Source organism: Labeo rohita, chromosome 22, assembly GCF_022985175.1.
Source record: "Labeo rohita strain BAU-BD-2019 chromosome 22, IGBB_LRoh.1.0, whole genome shotgun sequence".
Taxonomy (NCBI): Eukaryota; Metazoa; Chordata; class Actinopteri; order Cypriniformes; family Cyprinidae; genus Labeo; species Labeo rohita.
In genome coordinates, this window is record NC_066890.1 from 11,286,036 (window position 1) to 11,310,673 (window position 24,638).

General features: G+C 37.6%; 1 protein-coding gene and 2 non-coding genes across 4 annotated transcripts; all 3 read left to right on the forward strand.

Annotated features, from left to right (window-relative positions):
- Nucleotides 1–14,170: 14,170 nt before the first annotated feature.
- On the forward strand, nucleotides 14,171–22,774 carry ncl (nucleolin). Of its 2 annotated transcripts, none has more exons than XM_051094832.1 (16): nucleotides 14,171–14,332; nucleotides 16,027–16,128; nucleotides 16,213–16,357; nucleotides 16,443–16,580; nucleotides 16,667–16,828; nucleotides 17,969–18,097; nucleotides 18,493–18,582; nucleotides 18,764–18,887; nucleotides 18,983–19,119; nucleotides 19,308–19,434; nucleotides 19,516–19,646; nucleotides 19,753–19,882; nucleotides 21,161–21,309; nucleotides 21,395–21,521; nucleotides 21,758–22,026; nucleotides 22,112–22,774. In XM_051094832.1, exons 1-16 carry the CDS (start codon nucleotides 14,315–14,317, stop codon nucleotides 22,165–22,167), a joined length of 2,034 nt encoding a protein of 677 aa, XP_050950789.1. In that variant the 5' UTR covers nucleotides 14,171–14,314; the 3' UTR covers nucleotides 22,168–22,774. The 2 variants fall into 2 exon arrangements, with proteins under 2 accessions (XP_050950789.1, XP_050950790.1); XM_051094833.1 differs by having other exon boundaries at nucleotides 17,972–18,097.
- On the forward strand, nucleotides 18,623–18,696 carry LOC127154249 (small nucleolar RNA SNORD82). Its single transcript, XR_007825465.1, has one exon. It is a non-coding gene; the product is annotated as a small nucleolar RNA SNORD82 (small nucleolar RNA).
- Nucleotides 21,556–21,686, forward strand: LOC127154248 (small nucleolar RNA SNORA75). Its single transcript, XR_007825464.1, has one exon. It is a non-coding gene; the product is annotated as a small nucleolar RNA SNORA75 (small nucleolar RNA).
- Nucleotides 22,775–24,638: the final 1,864 nt, after the last annotated feature.

Genomic DNA, 24,638 nt, shown 5'->3' on the forward strand with positions numbered 1-24,638 from the left:
GTTGCAAACCTTACGGTGCTCAGGGACAACATGTGCCGTTCAAAGCTGCTCCCTCATCGTCAGCAAGTTTGGATCGCTAAGTCTTAAATGACTGTTAACTAGTGATGTGACATTTGAACCGAGACATCGGAGATTGTGTTAAGGGGTGTGCTAGACAAAGCCTCGATTTGAGGCTTGTGTTGTTAACGCACAAATCATGAAAGAGCATTTATTGCCACAGTTTATTGGGTAAATGAATTTAGAGACAGAAATACAACAAACAAACACACACACACTGTTAGACTTACATTTGTGCACGTAACATGAGTCAATCTGTGGAATGCGTGAAAGTTTCGTCCGACTGTGTTTCTTTCACTAGCTTTTAGATGCTTTATTTTTTACTAAACACCAGATCGCTTTTCGACACACTAGAAGCTTTGAATCTTTTCCCGAAACAGTCAGAGGAAAGTGTCAGTGCTTCACAAGTCTTCATTTGCCGATCACTACTATCAACTGTTGAATGAATAAGTGTCAGGTCCTGCTTGTTTACTACGAACTGGAAGATGCTCCCACTTTTGATGCAAGGCCTCCTGGGGCGTAGGAAACTGGTGGATATTTTTTCGTAAATTTAGGATAAATTTTATTATTACATTTTTGGTGAGATAAAAATTCGTTATTACCTTTTTTATTTGATTTTTTATTTCGTGACAACACATTCTCACTCCCAACTCATCACATATTGATGCTTGGTCAGGATCCCTTTAACGTCACTTTTTGACGCCCATGGTACACCTTTTTGCATCATTTTTCGACGTGCAGGGTCCTCCATTGTTTTCAGTTGTTTGTCTTAATTTGATGGTTTGCATGCATTTGTAAAGAAATAGAAATACTTTTACATAAATGTATACTTTTATTGGAAGCACCTAAACACAGCCCTACCCTAAACCTACACTTTTCAAACAATATAAAAGATGTAGCAGCCAAATATAAGTACAGTCACAGGTATTTATTGCAAAAACTAACCATAAACAACTAGTATAAAAGTATAAACTAGTATAAAAAAAACAACTAGTATAAAAGTCCTATTGCAGTCTGTTGAAGCCATACGGTCTCTTTATGCAAAGATTGAAGGTTTTAATCGCTGAAATGATCCCACTCCATTAACGGCTCACATCTCATTCAAAAAGATACTCCCGAACATTAGCGTGCACTGTAAAAAACAATTTGTTGAGTCAACTTAAAATAATTTGTAACCTGGCTGCCTTAAAATTTTAAGTTCAGTCAACTCGAAAACAGTTTATTCAACTTGAAATGTTAAATTATAATAAGTGACAACTTAGATATTTGAGTTGAATCAACTTAAAATTTTAAGGCAGCTGGGTTACTTACCCATCTGTTAAGTTTAGCAAACACAAATATCTAAGTTGTCACTTAGTACAACTTAACATTTCAAGTTGAATAAACGTATTTTAGCTGACTGAACTTAAAATAATTTGTTACCCTGCTGCCTTAAGATTTTAAGCTGACTCAACAAATTGTGTTTTTTTTATTTTTTACAGTGTGACGCATTCTGACACGAGACACAAGAGCCAATGGCATTTCACAACAAGGCTGTCAAAAGGCTGGTGGCATTTTTTAAATTCACGCACAGACAGAACGGCGGACGGAGACAGTTAAAAAAAATCAATCGTTTTGCCTCGGAACACTTGGAATATTAATACTTTTCGAATAAACTATGAATATGGTCGTATCTGCCTGTTATATCTTGTGTTTTGTTGACAAATAGTTAGATTTAGGGGCAGGGGTTGGGTTAAATGTGTAAATAGTGTAATATAAACAAAACTGTTGTGACTATTTGCACTGAAAAAAATCACACCCCAACATTTATGCAATAATGGCAATATTATTACCCAATATATAATATAATCATGGTGATAAAATTCCCAGTGGCTTTAGTCAGCACATTGACGCCAAGGGTTTCTTATTTAAAGCGCTGGGGGACCCTGCACATCGAAAAATGACGCTAAAGGAGAACCCTAAACGTCAAGAAGTGACGCCAAAGGGTCCTGAGCAAAGGGTAGTGAACCTATGAACCGAAATCATATTTAAACAGTCTTCATGCTGTGCACACATATCTATCTCCACAAGTACAATTTTGGCTGTATTAAATTGTTAATACAGCCAAACTGTTAGATGAAATTTATGCCCTTGGGTGTAAGACACACTTAATAAAAATAGGATCCACTTAATCTTCATCATCACCTTCTTAGCACAGCAGAAGTGTTCTTTTGCAAATGTTCTTACACTTATTAATTTGCTTCATACAGTTTTCACACCCCTTTTCAAAACAATTACCTCAGATCTCATTGAAAGACCCCAGACCCTACTGGATTAACTGTGTTGAACAAAGGAAAACATCTATTCACAGCTGATAGAAAGTACTTGCATATTTATGAATCTTTAATGCACATGTGAAACTGGTTTGCACAACTGTTCAATCCGCAATCAGTCCTCATTCAACTATAAAAGATGCCACCTCTGTCCTGCTATTTACAAGAATGGATAAGGCCAAAGACATGAAAGGACAGTAAGAAGCCATGGCAGAGGGGCCAGAGGAAGTGGAGTTTGCATGTGTCATCAATCATGACTTGTCCCGTGGCACCATGGCATCAATTGTCAGGCCTTTTCAGAATGAGAACAGGTAAGTCACAGTGTTACTCTATATCACTGTGTATTTCAGCATCACTGTTTTGCCCTGTTTGCAGAACAAACTATGTCTATAGTAATGCAGCTGTTTCTGTCATGAATCCGGTCCATGGCTTTCCGTCTGCTCACCACTCACAACACTCACGACTCTCACACTACACAAACCGTTGCATGTCACCTCAGACTACATTTCCCATCATCCATTGCTCTGATTACAAAAACAGCTGCTGCACACACTATGGGCCATCTGCAGTGATAGCACTCTAGTTGCTAATTCTAGTTTAGTCTTGTGATACAGAATACTTGGCCATTTAAATCCTGTTCATTGGATCCATCAGCTTTTCCCCTGGATAATGGACACTGGACAAGCCTGTCCCTGGACACTACTAGAATACTATTGGGGCCTCATGACAGCGTCTTTCAATAAAGCTTCGCAAATGGATCTGCACGCCTCTCTCGGTTCCTCTGATACAGAATACTTGGCCATAAAAGGATCCATCAGCTTTTCATAATGGACACTGGACAAGTACGGACACTAATAGAATACTATTGGGGCCTCGTCCGAAAAAATTCAAAGTATTGTGTTAATTACGTTTATATTCATTTTATTGATTTGATTATAGTGTTTAGGGTAAAGAAAATCAGAATGTTGTAGGAGGCAGACCCAATTTGTTCACGTTTCTTCATGGGTAAGTTACGCTTTTGTGTGATTGGTAGATTACAAGATGAGGTTCTATTCATTCCTATTTGGGTTAGTAATATTTAGGGTTTGTTGTTTTGATTTGTTATTTTTGTGCAGACTCCTGGGTTGAGTACACTGCCGTGTAAATGGGACAGATTTTTCCGATTCACTACCAGCAGTATTATAGTGTTTAAAGGCGTTTGACTCTTGGGAGTTGCATGAAGATTAGTTTAGATTTAGGTAGCATAGTTGGGGAACGGGAATAGTTAGGAAGGGGATTTATGAATGAGTTCTCATCTGTATGACCGTGGTTATATTTCTTTCCTATGAATTTACGTGATTTGGGATTTCAATGAATTGTTGTCAGTAAGTAGGCTAAGGATGGCATCTGCTGAAGAGTTTACTAAAGCTTTGTCGGAGAATTTGTTGTCTAAAGCCCAGTTGTGGGAGTTTATAGAAAAATGAAAAATTGTCAAGAGAGTTTGAGAAGTTCTGAAGGTGCACCATCGAAAAAAAAAATATTGCGTACATTTGATGTGGTAAGTAATTTAAAATTGCTTCCTAAAATTTAATGAGCTTGATCCGGACGTTTTTTTCTCATTATTTGAGAGTATTGCAGAGGAACGTAATTGGCCTGTTGCGGATTGTGTAGTGATGCTTCAAAGTGTTATTACGGGTAGAGTTTAAGAGGCCTTTATGGCACTGACACTAGAGGATCGAAATGGCACTGACACTAGATCGATTATTACAAAGTCAAGTCTACCATTTTAAAAGTGTACAAACTAGTTTCAGAAGCGTATCGTCAGCGTTTTAGAAACTGGCGGAGAGGAGAGCGTCAAACTGATGTAGAAGTAGGAAGACTGCTTCTAATGTGAAAACTTTTGAGGAATTGCGAGATTTAATCCTGTTAGAACAATTTAGAAACATCATCACTGATAACGTTGCAACTTATATAAATGAAAATAAGCCTACCGCTGTCGCTGAATTTATTTTTACCCATTAAAGTGGATTTGTTGATCGTGCAGGTGCTGTAGGCCACCAAGAAATTTTTTCTCGCATCTCTCACGGAAATTTGATGGTACGCCTGCTGTTTGAAAACCGATAAACTTTGTCCGGAAGAAAACTGACATTAATGTTTGCCATTATTGTTTTGGTTCTGGTCATTGGAAAAATGACTGTCCAGTCTTGGCAAGCAAATTGAAATCACGAAGCAAAAAGGTAAATCCCGTTGTTTCTACATTGTTAGTGGAGACGTTGTCCACTTCGGTAAATTCACCTGTATATGTTGTGAAATCAGAAATGGTGCAGACATGCTCTAATTCCAGTTATGCTCCGTTTATTACGGATGGCTTTGTCTCATTGTCTGATAGTATGGACAAAGTGCCCGTTAAGATTCTTCAAGACACTGGATCTTCGGAATCCTTTGTCTTAGAGTCAGCGCTACCTTTTTCAGCTGCCTCAAGTATGAGAAAAAAGGTCTTAATATGGGGGATAGGACTGCAGACCATGTCAGTTTCCTTGCACCGAGTTCACTTAAAATCTGATTTGGTTCAAGGAGAGGTAACGCTTGGAGTGCGCCCATCATTACCCTTGAAGGATGTTTCGGTAATTCTGGGAAATAACTTGGCAGGGGGACGAGTATGGCGGGATATTGTTCCTCCACCGATAGTTTCGTTTACTCCTTTGTAAGAGAAAACTGATGAATTGGTTGGAGAGTTCCCTCAGGTATTTGTTTCCAGTGCTTTGACGTGCAATGAGGCACGCTCTACATCTAAATCTCCTGAAGTAACCAAATTTGATATTCCTGGTTTATCTGTTTTTTCTCCTATTTCTCGTAGTGATTTAGTAGCGACGCAGCAGGAAGATCCTGTTTGGCAATCTCTGTTCACTGCTATGGTACCCCCCCGAGAAGCTGGAGAGTGTAGCGAATGGCTACTTTATACGGGAATAATTGTTGTTGAGGAAGTGGAGTAATCAAAGGGAAGATTCCTGTGATGAGGCCATAATTCAGGTAGTAGTTCCCGCTACATTTAAAGAGGCAGTATTAAATGCTGCTCATGGGGATGTTGCTGATCATTTGGGAGTGAAAAAAACGTATTACCAGGTCTTGTGGATAATTTTATTAGCCACGTCTGAAAAAAAGATGTTGCGACATTTATTAAAACATGTCACGTCTGTCAGGTGGTGGGGGGGTAAACCCAATCAAGTTTTAAAACCTGTGCCACTGTGTCCAATACCGGTTGTCAGTGAACCGTTTGAACATATAATAGTTGACTGTGTCGGACCTTTGCCTCCGTCCAAGTCCGGTAATTTGTATTTGCTTACAGATATGTGTCAAACAACCCATTATCCTGCAGTGAATCCCTTGCGCAGGATCACCACTAAGGCCGTAGTTAAAGCTTTAACACAATTTATTTCAATTTTTGGGATACCAGAGACTCTTAAAAATTTTGAGAATTTGTTAAGTCATTTGCCCAATGAGTATAGATCAGAATTAATTTGTTTGGTGGCTGATTTTCCTATGTTGTTTGGAGACGTACCCTCGCTCACACATCTAATACAGCACAATGTCGACGTGGGTGATGCGCCGCCAATACGGCATCGTTTTTATCGGGTTCCTGTTGAGAAGCGAAAAGCGTTAGAAACAGGGGTCCAGTATATGGTTGATAACGGAATAGCCCAACCTTCATTCTCTAGTTGGGCATCGCCCTGTTTGTTGGTAAAAAAAAAATCGGACAGTACGATTTTGTACTGATTAGCCAAAGTTGAATAACATAACGAAACCCGATGCATTTCCCTTGCCTCATGGGGAAGATTGCGTCGACCAAGTGGGTGCGTCAAAGTTCATGAGTAAGTTGGACCTTTTGAAAGTGTACTGGCAGGTGCCATTAACGAATTGTGCCGCACCAACACGCCAGGCACAATTAACTCTGCATCCAACAAGTGTCAGATGTACAAGCCACCCCCCCTCCAGGCGGCACCTAAAACACACACACCCCACAAGCGCATGCACAACCTAAGCTGGGACATCACATTGGCCATCGCAAACTATTCAGATCTTCCGGACTATGTTTTGATTGAGATTTTTTGGCGTGAATCAACCTGTCAGATCTGAGCTTAGACGTGAGGGTCCGTGTTCATCACTCGTTCAGTTTAATGAATATGCTTTGTTGACTGTTGCCTCTTTGTTTTCTGTGGGTGTCGTGGAGGAAGACAGCGACATCGCGTCTGTGCCAGTAATGGTGGCCGCGAGGTTTAAAAAACAGTCCAGAGTCACGTCACGTCCTGTCTGCTGCAATCAGATCTTCGAGGTCAGTTCTTCAGTATCCTAGTCTGATATCCAGCATGTGGGATGCACCGTTGGTGTCTTTTCGCACAGCTGGTATCCCCGGGCTTCCCACAATGGGGATCGCTATTTGGTGTGTTTGGGCTGCATACACTACCACCAAGTATCCAGAGCCAACAGCGTTCACGGGAGGATTGCCTGAGGTGGCGGCAGACGCTGCAGAACCTCCAGAGGCAGCGGTGCCCTTTCCAGATGTTACTGAAGCAACATCTTTCACTGCACCTTCACAGTAGTGGCGCCCATTTACAAACTCACGTCTTGTCCCAAACCGGCCGCAGAGGCCGTCTGTGAAATTACAGTCAGTCTTGTCATGTCTATGGAGGCTGTTCCTGTAACTCCTGTCAGTCCTGAGCCAGCCTTGGAAGCCATCTGAGAACTCTCTGTATGCTCTGAACTGTCTGTCTTGCCTGTTACTGTCAAGGAATCTAAGCCTGAGCTGTCTGTCTGTCTTAATGCTGCTGTTGAGTCTGGATTTGTCGGTCCTGTTTCAGTCAATGAGTCTAGTTGTGAACTCCTGTCTGTCCAGTTCTCAAGGAGAACAGCTCTGAACATTCACCCCTGTCAATCACGTTCAAAGAAACTGTTAAAAAGTCTATAGTATTGTAAGTAAGTAAACTTGTGGTTTAGTTTCTCCCAGGTTCCAGTCTCTGCTTTGGGCTCCTGCTCCATCTGCTCCACCCTGGTGGGGCGTGTGGTTTGATTCATGAACAAATTACTTGTATGTGCCAGAGCTTACAGTTTTTTACAAATGCTAGGACACATTTCTTAATACTTGGATCACTCTTCACACGAGCACAACATCAGTCTCTGTGGGCTAAACACTGAACTAAATTTATCATTGCTGTGGCAATTTGATAGTTTAAATACTGTTTTCAAAACTGTTAAACTTAAGTTCCAAACCTAGCACAGTACAAAAATTAATAAGATAGAAATTTGCAGCATTTTTACAGTAATATCATATAGGAAAATAAATTAAATACTGTTGGCTTAGTGCTTTGCTACATGCTAGCTTACTACTTGATATCTGAGCCGCTTAAGACACTTTGGATTACACCTGTTTGTGAAGGGAATGTGCCTCCCAATTGAGTCCTTGACTACATAAATGCGTCCATGTTTGCGCAAATCATTCGTGATCCAGCTTCACTCAGACAGCAGAAGTGAGTAGGGTTTTTAATGAATCTTTGCATTTGCCTTTCCTAATAACGTGCTAGTTAACAATTTTCGCGGCTAAACGCAGCTAAATGCGGCTAAAGTAAACAGAGCATGGTTCTTCATGGTTCTTCAGGAGGTTTTTTACACTAGCATTGAGAAATTTTAACCGAAGTATGTTATAGAGTTTTTATTTAGACCCTAAAAATCATATGAACTTGTGGAAAATGAGCATCTGATGATCTAAAGGATAAATAACAGAAGGCAAGCAGAAGACACATGTGTAACATTCGCAGTGTTGGGGAAAGTTGCTTTTAAAAGTAATGCATTACAATACTGAGTTACTCCATAAAAAAGTAACTAATTACGTTACTTAGTTACTTTTTATGGGAATTTCACTGTTTTTATTCATTTTGAGGAATACTGAATCTGTTTTTTGTGAGTGAGATGAATTAATGCATGTTCACATTTATTCTAGAACTAACATCTTACTCGCGATTTCTCTCAACATGGGGAAAGGAGAGCTTTTAATCAATAAATGGGGGGAAAAGTACCTGGCGATACTTATTTGAAAAAGTAACTCAGATATTTTCTTGTCAATGAAAAAGTAATGCATTACTTTTACTAGTCACTTGGAAAAAGTAATAATATTACGTAACTTGCGTTACTTGTAATGCGTTACCACCAACACTGAACATTCGCAATACCAGACAAGGGAGCACAGGACAGACTACACTTTAAATACTAAAGCAAATGAAGATAATTGACAAGACACACCTGAACTTAATGACACAATCAAACATGAGAGAAAACTAGGTCATGGAGCACATGAGGGAAGAAAACATAACAAAACAGGTCCATAGGTGTGACAGTTTGCCCCCCTTTCCAGAAGGCACAACCTCGTGCCACAGAGACAAAAGGACGAACAGAGGAAACTTAGGAGGAGGACAAAGGAATGGATGTGGGATGGTGACAGGAGACGGCAAAGGGCTGGCAGGAAGGCAGATTGACAATAACGGTGGAGGTTCAGGCGGAGGACGGACATCCGGGAAGAGGACGACGAACAGAGTCCAGGGAGGAGATGACAGAGAGAGGAGCCATGGAGGAAACAGGAGGCGCCATGACGGATCAGACAGAGAGAGGAGCCAGGGGGAAGACAGGAGGGACTTGAAGCAGGAGGAGCAAGGCAGGACCCAGGCTGCAGCCATGAAGGCAACCCACGGTGGAGCCAACGGAGAAAGGAGCCATTATGGAGGAACGGCTGAAGACTCCAGTGGGCTAATCGACAGCGGCGGATCAAGTGGTGGTGGAGACCAAGGCAGAGACGGAGAGCCGGCAAGCCAGGGTGATGAGCCAGAGTCCCGAGGCGGCGGAAGGTCGACGACTGATCAGGGTGGAGCCGTAAGGACAAGGGACCCTGACAGAGCTGGTGGACTGAGGGGCCACGGTTGGGAGGAGGGAGCTAGGAGCCATGGTAGAGCTGCTGGGTGAATGGGCCAAGACAGAGTCAAGGACTCAAAGGCTGGAGGTGGAAACAAGAGATCCTCCAGCCACAATGCAAATAGAGACTGGTAGACCTGTGGTAATCCCAGGGGGTAAATAACAGAAGGCAAGCAGGAGATACACTGGTAACATTCACAATATTAGACAAGAAAACACAGGACAGACTACCCTTTAAATACTTAAGCAAATAAAGATAACTGACAAGACACACCTGAATGTAATAACACAATCAAACATGAAGGTAAACTAAGTCACAGAGCACAAAGACATAACAAAACAGGTCCATACAGTCATGACCAAAAATACTGGCACCCTTGCAATTCTGTCAGAAAATGCAACACTTCTCTCATAAAACTGTTCCAATTGCAAATGTTTTGGTATGCACATGCTTATTGTTTTTGTTTGCACTGCAACAACACACACACACAAAAAAAAAAAAAAAAAAAAAAACACAGAAAAGAAAAGTCAAACTTGATAAAATTTCAAACAGAACTCAAAAAATGGACTAAACAAAATTATTGGCACCTTCTCAAAATTATAAGAAATAATTGCTTTTCAAGCATGTGATGCTCCTGTAATTTGTATTTAGACACATCTGTGGCAAGTAACAGGTGTGAGCAATATAGCAGTCACACCTGCAACCAATTAAAATGGAGAAAAGTGTTCCTGTGTCCACTGTGCACAATATCATCAAGAGGTTTACAGCCCATGGCACTGTAGCTAACCTCCATGGACGTGGACGGAAGAGCAAAATTAATAAAAAAATTACAACGAAGGTTTGTTCGAATGGTGGATAAAGAACCCAGATTAACTTCCAAACAAATTTAAGCTGATCTGCAGACACAGTGTCAGCTCACATTATTCGTCGCAAAGGGATGCTATGGTAGGAGACCCAGGAGGACACCACTGCTGACACAAAGGCATAAAAAAGCAAGACTGGAATTTGCCAAAACCTACGTGACAAAACTTCAATCCTTCTGGGAGAATGTACTGTGGACAGATGAGACAAAAGCAGAGCTTTTTGGTAAAGGACATCATGGCACTGTTGACAGAAAAAAAATGAGGCCTTCAAAGAAAAGAACACAGTCTCTACAGTCAAACATGGTGGAGGTTCAAAGATGTTTTGGAGTTGCTTTGCTGCTTCTGGCACTGGATGCCTTGACTGTGTGAACAGTATCATGAAATCTGATGTTTAGCAAAGAATTTCAGGGCGCAACGTAGTGGCCAGTGTCAGAAAGCTGCGTCTCCACCAGAGGTCATGGGTCTTCCAGCAGGACAATGATCCAAAACACACTTCAAAAAGCGCTGGGGAGTTCTGAAATGACCAGCAATGAATCCAGATCTGAATCCCATAGAACATCTGTGAAGAGATCTCAAAACAGCAGTTGGGAGAAGGCATCCTTCAAATCTGAATGACCTGGAGCAGTTGCAAAAGAAGAGTGGTCCAAAATTTCAGTAGAGAGGTGTAAGAAACTCCTTCATGGTTACAGAAAGCGATTGATTTCAGTTAGTTTTTCCAAAGGGGGTGCTACCAAATGTTAAGTTAAAGGTGCCAACATTTTGTCCAGTTAATTTTTTGGGTTCTGTGTCAAATTGTGTCAAATTTGATAAAGCTGTAATGAATACTTACCAGTTTTAAATAGTTTGCCAAATCATCCACTGAATTATGTTTTTTCTCAATTGCTAACACACATTTCATGAAACAATTCACCGTTTTTTTTTCACAGCTATAAACACAATCAGAATTCTAGGTCAAAAATGTTTAAGTCAAAAACATGTTCTCTTTTGTCAGGCCTCAGGTGGTATACACTATTTTCCTGTCTAGAGAACACTAGTAAGATTAATTCAAAATAGTGTTACAAAAACCTCCTTTTGGGAAATAGGAATCCTTTTCATCCAGTACACAGCATAAGAGGTGCCGATAGTCTGAAATTCAGGAATAAGAAACAGAGCTATGTTGTCGTTATGTTGGTGTATGCAGAGATAATTGTCATAATCTTTGTTTGAAGGGTTATCTGGCCCATCTCCCTACCCCTATACCTCCAACCAACCTTCACATGAACACACGAAACAGAGGGGTAGATGTAAGTGTAGTCTTAAAATATCTTCTTCATTGCTTCTTTCTTTAAATATTTCATGTTAGTTTTCAATAGTTTGTATATAAATATTTCACTTTATTGTACTGTATTTTACTTGTGGTAAGTATGCTCCAGATGCCTTAATGACTGAACAAACTATCCAAAAGATTCAGACTGAATCGCAAACCTACAAACCGCTTGCTAACAAGCTTGACCGATCGAATAGAACCAAAATACTTAATAAAGATGCAGGTTTTTGTTTAATCTACGCAGGTATGTAGGATACAACTTACTGAAGTTTACTATAGTAAAAACTTAATTTTACTAGTTAGAATCTCACTATTATTAATACTATAGTATGCTGTGGTATAAATTAACAAAGTGTAGTAAATACTACAATATACTACTGTATACTACAATTTACTAGTTTACTATAGTAAATTCTAAAGTTTACTACAGTATTTACTTCAGTTTATGAACTCACTATAGTCAATACTATAGTATACTGTAGTATAAATTAACAAAGTGTAGTAAATACTATAGTATACTACTGTGTACTACAATTTAATAATTTACTATAGTATTTACTAGTTTATGAACTCACTATAGTCGATACTATAGTATACTGTAGTATAAATTTAAAAAGTGTGGTAAATACTATAATATACTATTGTGTACTACAATTTACTAGTTTACTATAGTAAATTCTAAAGTTTACTACAGTATTACTACAGTTTATGAACTCACTATAGTCAATACTATAGCATGTTGTAGTATAAATTAACAAAGTGTAGTAAATATTATAATATACTACTGTGTACTACAATTTACTAGTTTACTATAGTAAATTCTAAAGTTTACTACAGTATTTACTTCAGTTTATGAACTCACTATAGTCAATACTATAGTATACTGTAGTATAAATTAACAAAGTGTAGTAAATACTATAGTATACTACTGTGTACTACAATTTAATAATTTACTATAGTAGATTCTAAAGTTTACTGAAGTATTTACTACAGTTTATGAACTCACTATAGTCAATACTATAGCATGTTGAAGTATAAATTAAAGTGTAGTAAATATTATAATATATTACAGTGTACTACAATTTACTAGTTTACTATAGTAAATTCTAAAGTTTACTACAGTATTTACTTCAGTTTATGAACTCACTATAGTCAATACTATAGTATGCTGTAGTATAAATTAACAAAGTGTAGTAAATACTATAGTATACTACTGTGTACTACAATTTACTAGTTTACTATAGTAGATTCTAAAGTTTACTACAGTATTTACTTCAGTTTATGAACTCACTATAGTCAATACTATAGTATGCTGTAGTATAAATTAGCAAAGTGTAGTAAATACTATAATATACTACTGTGTACGGTTTACTTTTAAAATGAGTAAACTTTAAAGTTTACTACATTATTACAGTTAATGAAATCACTATAGTCAATATTGTATGCCATAGTATAAGTTAGTAAGTAATATACTATATTATACTATAGTTTACTACAGTTTACCACAATATTTTTTTAAGTGGGTTACTATTCAAACATCATGATTTTTTTAAACAATGCGTACTGTGAAAACCACACGTACGATTTGTATTATTTAGCATATTATGCTGAATAAACAACAAAGTGTGGTTGAAAATGTAATTGGGAAAATAGTGTTGTGATTAATCATGATTTAGATACGACATGACACAACTTCCCATATGTTACAACCGGCTCAACACTGTAACAAACGAGAGCCAACATGGACCAGCAAATAGCAAAATAAAGTAATTTATTTAACAAAAGCATAATTAACAAATAAGTTTCAACAATCAGTAGTCAGTAACAGTGGAAGTCAGTAACAAAAGAATGCATGGCAGAGGACTGTAGCTGAAGGTCTGGAGTGAATGTAACCAAAAACAAAGAACAAAAGAAAGAATCGTCAACGGCAAGCTGGCTAGCGTGGTAACATCGCGTCTCTCGTCCTCATCAACACCGCGGTTTTTAATAGCCCCGCATGATGAGCGTCAGGTGGAAAGACACGCCCACAACAACCACCATACCTGCAAACCAAAAGAAAAAGAAAAACAGGCCCAGCACCCGCGGGGACGTAACAAAAATAAATAAATAAATAAATAAATATTATCCCACAACAATTACAACAGTACTACCACTATAAAGTTCGTAAGGTCAAAGACACAAGCTGTAAAATGAGAGTCATCCTGATGTAGCTTACCCCTGTCCCACCTCTTCCACACTCCAGCAATCCGGATCCTAGAAGCACTTTTAAGGTTGTGATTCACTACAAAGATCCGGCTCAGATGAGTCGATTGTTCGAGAACCGAACTGCATTTGCTGTGCATGTGTGTTTTTAATGCACTAAAATAAACTGGTTTAGCCACAGTGCAGAAAATGTAGTCAGTGCAGAAATTTGAGCCATAGCAGTCTTTATTTCATTTTCTTATCATTTTCTGTTTTTTTTTTTGCGTTATCGTTTCAGAGTTGTATTCTTTACTTGTACTCAAAACGAAACGCAGACATGCGTAGATAAACGTTGTAAATGTCAATTAAAAAAACGGGGATAAACAGGGAAAATCCACGCCGTGATGTCACGAGCCACGTGTTGTAATTGCGAATCGAATCACTGAATCGAAATGAACTGTTCAAAAGAACCGATTGGCGGAAACGACTCGCACCCAAACGTCACTGGAGGGCGGGCTCAGTGGGAGGGGCTTTTCCGGACGTACTAAAAGCGTATGCGAGCGCTTTTCTCTGTCCTGTACCAAGAAGCACGTGTGACTGAACGGTTTTTACCTGCGCCACTTTCTCATTGTCAGCTTTACTGTAAAACCAACCTTCAGTCATGGTCAAGCTTGCTAAGGTAAGACAACTGCAAAAGTATTCAAACAATTTAATGTGTTGTTTTAAATGTGAAAGGTTAAAATGCAAAATGTTCCGTTTTTGTTTTAAAGCCCGTGGGGTGAAGAAGGCCCACATGTGCAACACATGCATTCCGATCAAATGTGTTTTATAGCTTTGCGAATGTAAACTCAACGAGTGTTAATGTTTTCTTAATGCTAAATAGTGCCTTCTAAAATGAGCTAATTTCAGTGCAACATCTGTTTTTGTTCATTATTCAGTACACACGGGCTGACCACGCTTCTCCTCTGTTAGGCCTCAGCAGACACGCATGAAATTACTTTTATTAGTGCTTATTTAGCGCATTTTGTAGTGTTGTGAAATCAACCGTCGTTGATAAACGAGAGTTTTCGTGCTTTTAGAGTGTCGCGGTTTCGCGCTAAATCGCGTGTTCGCCATGTGTAGCCTGTAGCAATGTTTAGCACGATGCTAAACGCCTCCATTTTGGTTCTTTGAAGTGAATGAGCGGACATTTAACACGTTGCATTAAACTGTCATATTGTTAATGCATATTATAAGACTTGCACGATTATATTATGTGGGCATAGCACCAGTATTTCTGAAACTAGCATGTTGTAGCATGCTGGATAGAAAGCATGCGGCTTTTCCACGTGTAACGTGAACCCCACGTGGGTTCGTCCACGCGGGGAGTTTCACGCACAGTGCTGAGCTTTTAAAACATTTAGAGACTCGATCTTTAACTTTTTTTTTTTTTTTTTTTTTTTTTTTTTTTACATATATACTTCTAATAGACATTTTTAAATATTTAAAAAGTGGTTGCTTTTAAGTGACTAATTATTTAACTTAACCATTCTAGCAAAAAATTGCATTGCTCAAAATCAGCTGCTCAAGAATCTTACGCCTGCCTTTTGAATTATCGCCAAAAAAATAAATAGAATTAAAATAGAATTATTTTTTCCTTTCTCTTTCAAGCGTTTTCAAATAAAAACGATCACATGGTGTTTGGGTAGGCCACACCTCCAAACATATGTCTTATACACGCCCTCGAGGTATATGTATTAGTTTTGTGCTTTAGTTCTTTTTACTTGTTTGGTGCATGAGTTTTGGATATACACATGCGTGCATACACACTTTTTTGTGAATATTGCACAAAAAAAAATTAGCTACAACTTCAAACAGTTGCTATGCCGAACAGCCCTAAGTGTACTGAAATTAAAACAAAACCATGTAAACATTAACTTTTAAATGACCACATTTTCCAGGAAACAAGTCACACTGATTCAAACTATCATTGCTTAGAGAAGAGAAACACAAGTTGCTTCTGTCCCGTCACATTTTATTACACTCGGAAGTAGTAGTATGATCTGGAAAAAAAAAAAAAAAAAAAAAAAAAAAAACTGAACGACTCATTTGCAAACATTATAAATGCTAATCGAAACTACGAATTTGTATTTATTTTTTTTTATTTCCTTCTTCGCTCATATCTTGCGAGTAAGAATTTGAAAAATAGAAATTAGTGTCACTTACTATAGACAAAGTCAAAGCTAAAGCGAAACTGAAAGTTGGTTAGGAATGTGTCGAAGCACATTTCATATGATGAAAATGTTACTCGTGTTCAGGAAATATGGTAAATGGCATAATTGAGAGAACTCGACCGTTTTAATCACCAAATCAACTTTTTCTTCATGTTTGCAGGCAGCTAAAAAACAGGTGCCGCCAAAGAAAAAGGCACCTCCACCTAAGGAAGTGGAAGAAGAATCCAGTGAAGAGGAAATGGAGGATGAAGAAGAGGAGGAGGTGAGAAATTAACTTATAAATGACACTTTTAAATCATTTTGTTCTGTAAAACGCAGGTTTTTAAATTAAATTTTAATTTGGCAGGCACCACCGGTTAAAGCTGTAGCAAAAAAGAAGGCAGCTCCGGCAAAGGCAGTGAAAAATGGAAAAGCTGCTGCTAAGCAGGAGGTCGAGGAGGAAGATGATGATGATGATGACGACGATGATGATGACGATGACGACGAATCTGGTAAGCGGATTGCTTTTCAGAATTTTCCCCGTGCTGTGTTCTTAAAGTCCGAATATCGTTAATACTTTTCAATCCTTCCCAATAGAAGAGGAAGCTCCTCCTCCAAAGAAGAAGGCCACACCTGCTAAAGCAGCTGCCAAGAAAGCAGCACCTGCCAAGAAAGCAGTTCCCGCCAAGAAAGCAGCACCTGCTGAGTCAGATGACGATGACGACGACGATGATGGTATGAAAACATTTCAGGACTGTGTGCATTAATTCATAAGGAATTTGAAGACGATGTAATGTGACAACTGTTTCCTGTCTTCATAGATGATGAGGAGGAGGAGGAAGAGGTGCCACCACCTAAGAAGACGCCTGCCAAAGCCACACCAGCAAAGAAAGCGACTCCTGCAAAGAAAGCACCTGCAAAAGCACCTGTAGAAGAGGAGGACGACGATGACGAAGACGACGATGATGATGATGACGATGATGGTGTGTATACAGTTTAAGTCAAAAGTTTACGTGCAGTTTGCAGAATCTGCAAAATGTTATTTTATCAAAATAAGAGGGATGCATGTAGTCCACAAAAAAAAAAGTTGATTTTTATAATTACCCCATTTAAAAGTTAATACTTTGTTACCTAAATGATCCATATCTGTTATTTTTATTAATTTTTTTTTTTTTGTTTAGTGATAGTTGTTCATGAGTCCCTTGTTTGTCCTGGATAGAAAAGAACAGAAAAATCCTTCAGGTCCCACAAATTCTTTGGTTTTTACAGCATTTTTGTGTATTTGAACCCTTTCCAACAATGACTATGATTTTGAGATTCATCTTTTCACACTGAGGACAACTGAGGGACTCATATGCAACTATTACAGAAGGATCAAACACTCTCTGATGCTTTAGAAGGAAAAACCATGCATTACGTGCTGGGGGTGAAAACTTTTGAAATTTGAATATCAGCATGAAATTAACTTATTTTGTCTTCTGGGAAACATGCAAGCATCTTTCGAAGGGCAGTACTAAATGAAAGAAATATGATCTTTAGGCAAATTAAGAAAAATGTGCACACCTTCATTCTGTTCAAAAGTTTTCACCCCCAGCTCTTAATGTATGGTTTCTTCTTCTGGAGCATCAGAGAGTGTTTGATCCTTCTGTAATAGTTGCATATGAGTCCATCAGTTGTGCTCAGTGTGAAAAGATGGATCTCAAAATCATACAGTCATTGTTGGAAAGGGTTCAGATACACAAAAACACTGAAAAACCAAAGAATTTGTGGGACCTGAAGGATTTTTCTGAAGAACAGCAGCAGTTTAACTGTTCAGGACAAACAAGGGACTCATGAACAACTATCACTAAACAAAAAAACACAGCTGTGGATCGTTCAGGTAACAACACAGTATTAAGAATCAAGTGTGTATGTAAACTTTTGAACAGGGTCATTTTTATAAATTCAGCTATTTTCTTTTGTTGACTATGTAAACGTCTTTATGTAAAATCTCTTGTTCAGGTCAGTAATAAAAAAAACAGCAATTTTGTATATTTTGGTAAAATAACTTTCTTTGGAGATTCTGCAAGGTGTATAAACTTATTTCGTCCTGTATATTTATCTGAAATCTGATTGTTATTCAGAAGAAGAGGAAATGGACACAACTCCTGTGCCCAAAAAGGCAGGAATGGTGAAAGCAAAGGAGGAAGAGGAGGAGGAGGATGATGATGAAGAGGAAGATGATGATGAGGATGATGATGACGATGAAGAAGGTATGACTCAGATTTAGATCAAATACAGTGTGGTATATTAATATAAAGTTGCGCTTATTTTAAATAAATGACTCTTGGAGTCCAAACAGATGTGGAATGTGAAAATACCTTCAAATGCATTATAGTTAAAAATGGAGAAAAAATAATTACGACAGAGCATGTAAGGATAATGATACTTTATATAAACAGTTGATGAAATATTCTCCTAATTTGCTATAAATAGGTTTAAAATCATGTTCTTTCATATTGTATATTTCTGTAACTTCTACTCATAAGTTAATGCCAGTGTATAGCGTTACTCTTTGATCATTACCTGTTTTGTATTTTGACATCACTGGTTACTTTCAAAGTAGTTTTTGATCTTTAATCTAATTGTTCTGGGTTTTGTTCTTCAGAAACCCCCATCACTCCAGGGAAAAGAAAAGCCGAGGACAAAAAAGATAAGGGAACACCGCCGGCTAAGAAAGTTAAAACCGATGGCGAAGGTGAGAGTTTAATTCTGTGCGCTTCAGTTCTTGTACATTAAACAACAAATGATGACTACAAGGGACTTAATACTGAAATGTGATGTCACCTTTTATATTTATTCTGATGCTTGTTTAAGAGGAGGAAAACGGATATTTCTTTGTCTTGGTGCGGGGAACTTACTTCGCTTTGAATTTTCAGGTTTCTGTGTCTTCTTGGGCAACTTGAACCCTGCTAAGGACTTTGATGAAATTAAGGCTGCAGTTACAAAGTTCTTCTCAAAGGAAGGGCTTGAAATTCAGGAAGTGCGACTTGGTAGGAACAAGTAAGGAGAAAATTGTCTTGCAGGTTCAATCCTATTTTAGCTGTCTTTGTCATTTTTGCAGATGTTTTGATTTGACTTTGTAATTTCTTTTAAAGGAAGTTTGGCTACGTTGACTTTTCATCAGAGGAAGAGGTGCAGAAGGCTTTGGAGCTCAATGGCAAGAAGTTGATGGGTCTTGCGTTGAAACTCGACAAAACCAGAAGCAAAGAAGACTCCCAGGAAAGCAAAAAAGGTAGCGTCTCCTGCAGCTGCCGCTTTGAGCGTAAATCCAAGCAGAGATGATGAGCTTCTCTTCACCTGCCTGAATTCCCATGAGGGCAGAAACTTCCCGATAGTCAAGTACTGATCTGCAGATGTCGCTAATGCGACAGTCAAACATTGAGCTCATAGATGCTAACTTTTGATTTGTCTTTCCCACAGAGAGAGATGCACGCACTTTATTTGTCAAGAACCTGCCGTACAATGTAACCCAAGATGAGCTGAAGGAAGTCTTTGACCAGGCTATTGATATCAGAATACCAATGAGCAACACGGGTACTGCCAGAGGGTAAGACAAAGCCATGGATGTTTACGTTCATATAAAATCTCTAAGCGAAAGCTTGACTGACATCCTTCTCTTTGGGTACAGAATTGCCTACCTAGAGTTCAAGACAGAAGCGATCGCTGAGAAGGCAATGGAGGAGGCGCAAGGGACCGAGGTTCAGGGCCGTTCTATCATGGTAGACTTCACAGGAGAAAAGAGTCAGAAGGGCGGCAGAGGTGAGTTGAGTGATTGTGTTGGAGTTTTGTCCAGTTTGGCTCTAGATCTGTTGTGGATGAATTTAATCATGAATGTTAATGGTACTCTTGTTTTCTATTCGTTTAGCCCCTCTTCAAGTAAACAAAGTCCTTGTTGTAAACAACCTAGCGTTCAGTGCTAATGAAGACGCCCTCCAGAGTGTGTTTGAGAAGGCAGTGTCCATCAGAATACCACAGAACAACGGCAGACCGAAGGGGTACGTCAGTTCATTCATGCAGTTGAAGTTATGTAGATTGTTGAGCAGTGTTGGCAAGTCTGCTGTTTTCCTCTGGAATTTGGCTACTTTAACATTGTTGCCGTGGGTTGAATCAACCCCAGTAATGTGATATTTAGCCCCTGAAATGCAAATTTACCACAGGAACCCCGACAAAGAACGTCTATTTTAATTCCCTCAAAACTCTATCAGGCTTCGAGTAGCAATTGGGTGGGTTTTGTTGTGAAAACCTGGCAACCCTGTTGTTGACAAACGGTTGAGTCCGTTTAAAATCGATTCAGAATCTTTTAGAATTAATTCAAATGGTCAGATTCCATGAACTTGCAGAATCATTTAGAATTATTTCAAGTGGTCCGGTTCCAAGAACTTACGGATTCATTTAAAATAATTCTAATGTTCAGGTTCCTTGAAGTTACAGAATTCTTTTGGAATTAATTCAAATTGTCAGGTTCCAAGAAGTAGTGGGTTAATTTAGAATTAATTCAAATGGTCACATTATATGAATTTACAGAATCATTTAGAATTAAAGTGGTCCGGTTCCAAGAAGTTAGGCATTCATTTAGAATAAGTCTAATGGTTGCGGTTCCATGAAGTTACAGAGTTCTTTTAGAATTAATTCAAATGGTCAGATTCTTAAGAAGTTATTGGTTAATTTAGAATTAATTTAAATAATCATATTCTAAGAATTTTTGGTTGCATTTAGAACTAATTCAAATGTCAGGTTCCATGAACTTGTAGAATCATCTAGAATTAATTCAAGTGGTCAGGTTCCAAGAAGTTACAGAATTATTTTAGAATTGATTCAAATGGTCAGGTTCCAAGAAGTTGTGGGTTAATTTAGAATTCAAATGGTCAGATTATATGAAAGTACAGAATTATTTAGAATTAAAGTGGTCAGGTTCTGAGAAGTTATAGAATTTAAAATTCCAATAGCCAGATTCCAAGAAGTTATAGGTTCAATTAGAATAAATTCAAGTGGTCAGGTTCCAAGAAATTATGGGTTAATTTAGAATTAATTCAAATGATCATATTTTTATGGGTTAATTTACAATTCAAATAGTCAGATTGTAAGAAGTTATAAGTCAACTTAGAATTAATTCAAATTGTCAGGTTCCAAGAAGTGAGGGATTCATGTAGAATTGATTCAAATTGTTAGATTATATTAAATAATATAATTCAGAGTTGATGCAAATGGCCACGTTTTAGCTGTGTTGACATTTTGAACTTGGGTGTGGTCTAATTTATTTATTCCTCCCCCAGATATGCGTTTGTAGAGTTTGATAACGTGGAGGATGCCAAGGAGGCGCTGGAGAACCACAACAACACAGACATCGAAGGCAGAAATATCAGATTGGAGTTCAGTCAGAACGACAGAGAGCGAGGAAGTGGCGGCGGAAGAGGAAGCTCGGGTTCGTAAATAATTCTTAATCGCACAAGTCTTGCGAGCGTTTTTCGCACGTGCTAATTGTTAATTGCTTTCCCCTCTGTTTATAGGACCCACAAAAACACTGTTTGTCAAAGGCCTGTCAGACGACACCACAGATGAGTCTCTGAAAGAGGCTTTTGAAGGAGCAATCAACGCCAGAATCGTCACAGACAGAGAAACCGGATCATCAAAAGGGTACGTCCGTGTTTCGTACTTAACGTGGTGTTTTTGCTTCTCATGAGCTCCTCTCTGTCAATCCAGTGACGGTGTATGGATTCGCACGAGAAGTAGATTAAAATTCGCAGTAAAACCGGTGTTTCCATTATATTGGAACATACCCATGTCTGATGTGAGACACTTAAGCTGTTTTAACCAGTAACTGCTGCCGTTTTTCGCTCCGCATGTTTGCTTATAACGGTTTCCTCCTTCAGATTTGGCTTCGTAGACTTCGATAGCGAACAAGACTGCAAGGCAGCCAAAGAAGCCATGGATGATGGAGAGATCGACGGAAGCAGAGTCACTCTGGACTTCGCTAGGCCCAAGGGCGAAGGCGGCCGAGGAGGTGGCAGAGGCGGCGGCAGAGGTGGTTTCGGAGGACGCGGTGGTGGACGTGGTGGTTTCGGAGGCCGAGGGGGCGGCAGAGGCGGTGGCTTCAGGGGACGAGGAGGAAGAGGCGGCGGCTTCAGAGGAGGAAGAGGCGGTAGGTGTCAGTCAATCTGAATGTAGAATACTAGCACTTATCACTTGATTTCTTATTAATTGAACTGTTAAATTGTCTTTTTCAGGTGGACGAGGTGGATTTGGAGACAGACCACAAGGGACTAAGATTAAGTTTGACTGAAGTCTGTAACTGAACTGTTTCCATTTGCTTAAATCCACTTTGTCAGAGCGTTTCTAGGACATTCCAGAAAGCATCAGTAACTGTACAGTGACCCCCGACCCCTCGCTTCCTTTTAACTGTGTGAGTTCTGAAACGTCCCAACCATCCTGCGTGATAATTAAATGTGAATGTTGTAATTATGCTCTGCTGGTTTAGGTACATGTTGTACATGCAACAGTTGGATGTTTTGTTTTTTGTTTTTTTTCATTTTGTTACGGTGTGCATCTCTTCCTCTACCCCACACTTTTTTTCCCAACAATCCTAAATTTTATTTAATTTTCAAATTTTCTTTTTAAGTTGGCTGTAGGTGCAAGTTTAATGTGCAGTACCTTTTTAATGTGCAAAGCATATTGTAACATATACATGGATTTGACGCCTATTTAGTATTTAGAGATGTAAATCTATTTGAAATATTTGAATGGGATTGAGATGGTCAAGAAGTGTTGTTAGGCTAGTGTCAAATTTATGTTAAGTAAATTTGGCTTGTGACCGAGGGTTTTGCTCTTTTTCCAGTTCGGATTTTTCATAATGTAAAGAACCATTTTGATTAAACATGGTTTTTAAACTCGTTTGTTTCTTGTGATTTTGAATTTGTGTTTTTATGGTTTTGTTTTTGCAGATGTAATATACATAAACCTGTTGAACTCTGACCATTTATGTTTAAGTTTTTCAAAACTGAGTAGATAAATGGATATGGAAGATAAAATGGATATGGTTGGGGGAGGGGGGGGGAATTAAAATTTCTTTTAATTTAAGCTGTGGTCAAGTTTATTGTTTCAGCTCTTTTAGTTAGAGTTTAACTTTAGTTAAATTGTATCTATGATTTAAATAGTTATGTTGTGCAATATATTCACAGAAAATGGTTATTTTGAATTGTGTGTGTATATTACATTTTTTTTATATATATACATAAACACTTGATGTATACACAAATGTATATATACACATACAATGTATGTGTGTGTATATATATATGTATAAACGAATATTTTATATACACAAACGTGTATATATATATATATATATATATATGTGTGTGTATATATATATATATATATATATATATATACACACGTGTATATACAGATATATATATACACATTTTATATATATATGCATGTATATACACAGTATACATACACGTATGTGTATATATATGTATACACAAATGTGTATATATATACACGTGTATATACAAATATTTATATATATGCATGTATATACACAGTATACATACACGTATGTGTATATATATGTATACACAAATATTTTATATACACAAATGTGTATATATATGTGTATATACAGATATATATACACATACATTTTATATATATGCATGTATATACACATACAGTATACATACACGTATGTGTATATATATGTATACACAAATGTATATATATATATATATATATACACGTGTATATACAGATATATATACACACATTTTATATATATATATATATGCATGTATATACACACACAGTATACATACACGTATGTGTATATATATATATATACACGTGTATATATATATATATACACGTGTATATACATATATATACACATACATTTTATATATATATATGCATGTATATACACACACAGTATACATACACGTATGTGTGTATATATATATGTATACACAAATATTTTATATACACAAACGTGTATATATATGTGTATATATATATATACACACACACACGTGTATATACAGATATATATACACATACATTTTATATATATATGCATGTATATACACATACAGTATACATACACGTATGTGTATATATATGTGTATATATACATATATATACACTCACTCATGTGTATATACAGATATATATACACATACATTTTATATATATATATATGCATGTATATACACAGTATACATAAACGTATGTGTATATATATATATATGTATACACAAATATATTTTATATACTCAAACATATATATACGTGTATATACAGAGAGATATACACAAATATTTTGTATATATACATGTATATATATACGCAGGTATATACACTATCAGTAAACACACACATATATTTTTATATATATATATATATATACATACAATGACCCCAGCTTAGCTAAAAATTACATTTTGGAAAAGAAAAGTGTACCATACTTGCATTACGAACGAAAACGTCATTATTTTTAAATTAATTACACCTTATTAAATGTATTGATTTCCAGTGTTGGGGAAAGTTACTTTTAAAAGTAATGCATTACAATATTGAGTTACTCTGAAAAGTAATGCGTTACTTTACTTTTGTGTTACTTTTTAAATCTGGGCAGGGCTTGCTTGTGTTTTTAATATTAAAAGTTCTATTTCTGGCAAATGTAAAAACCTTTTCACACCAAAAGCCTCAGGCTTTGAGAAAAGTAAATTCATGTCTGTACAGTAGACTGCA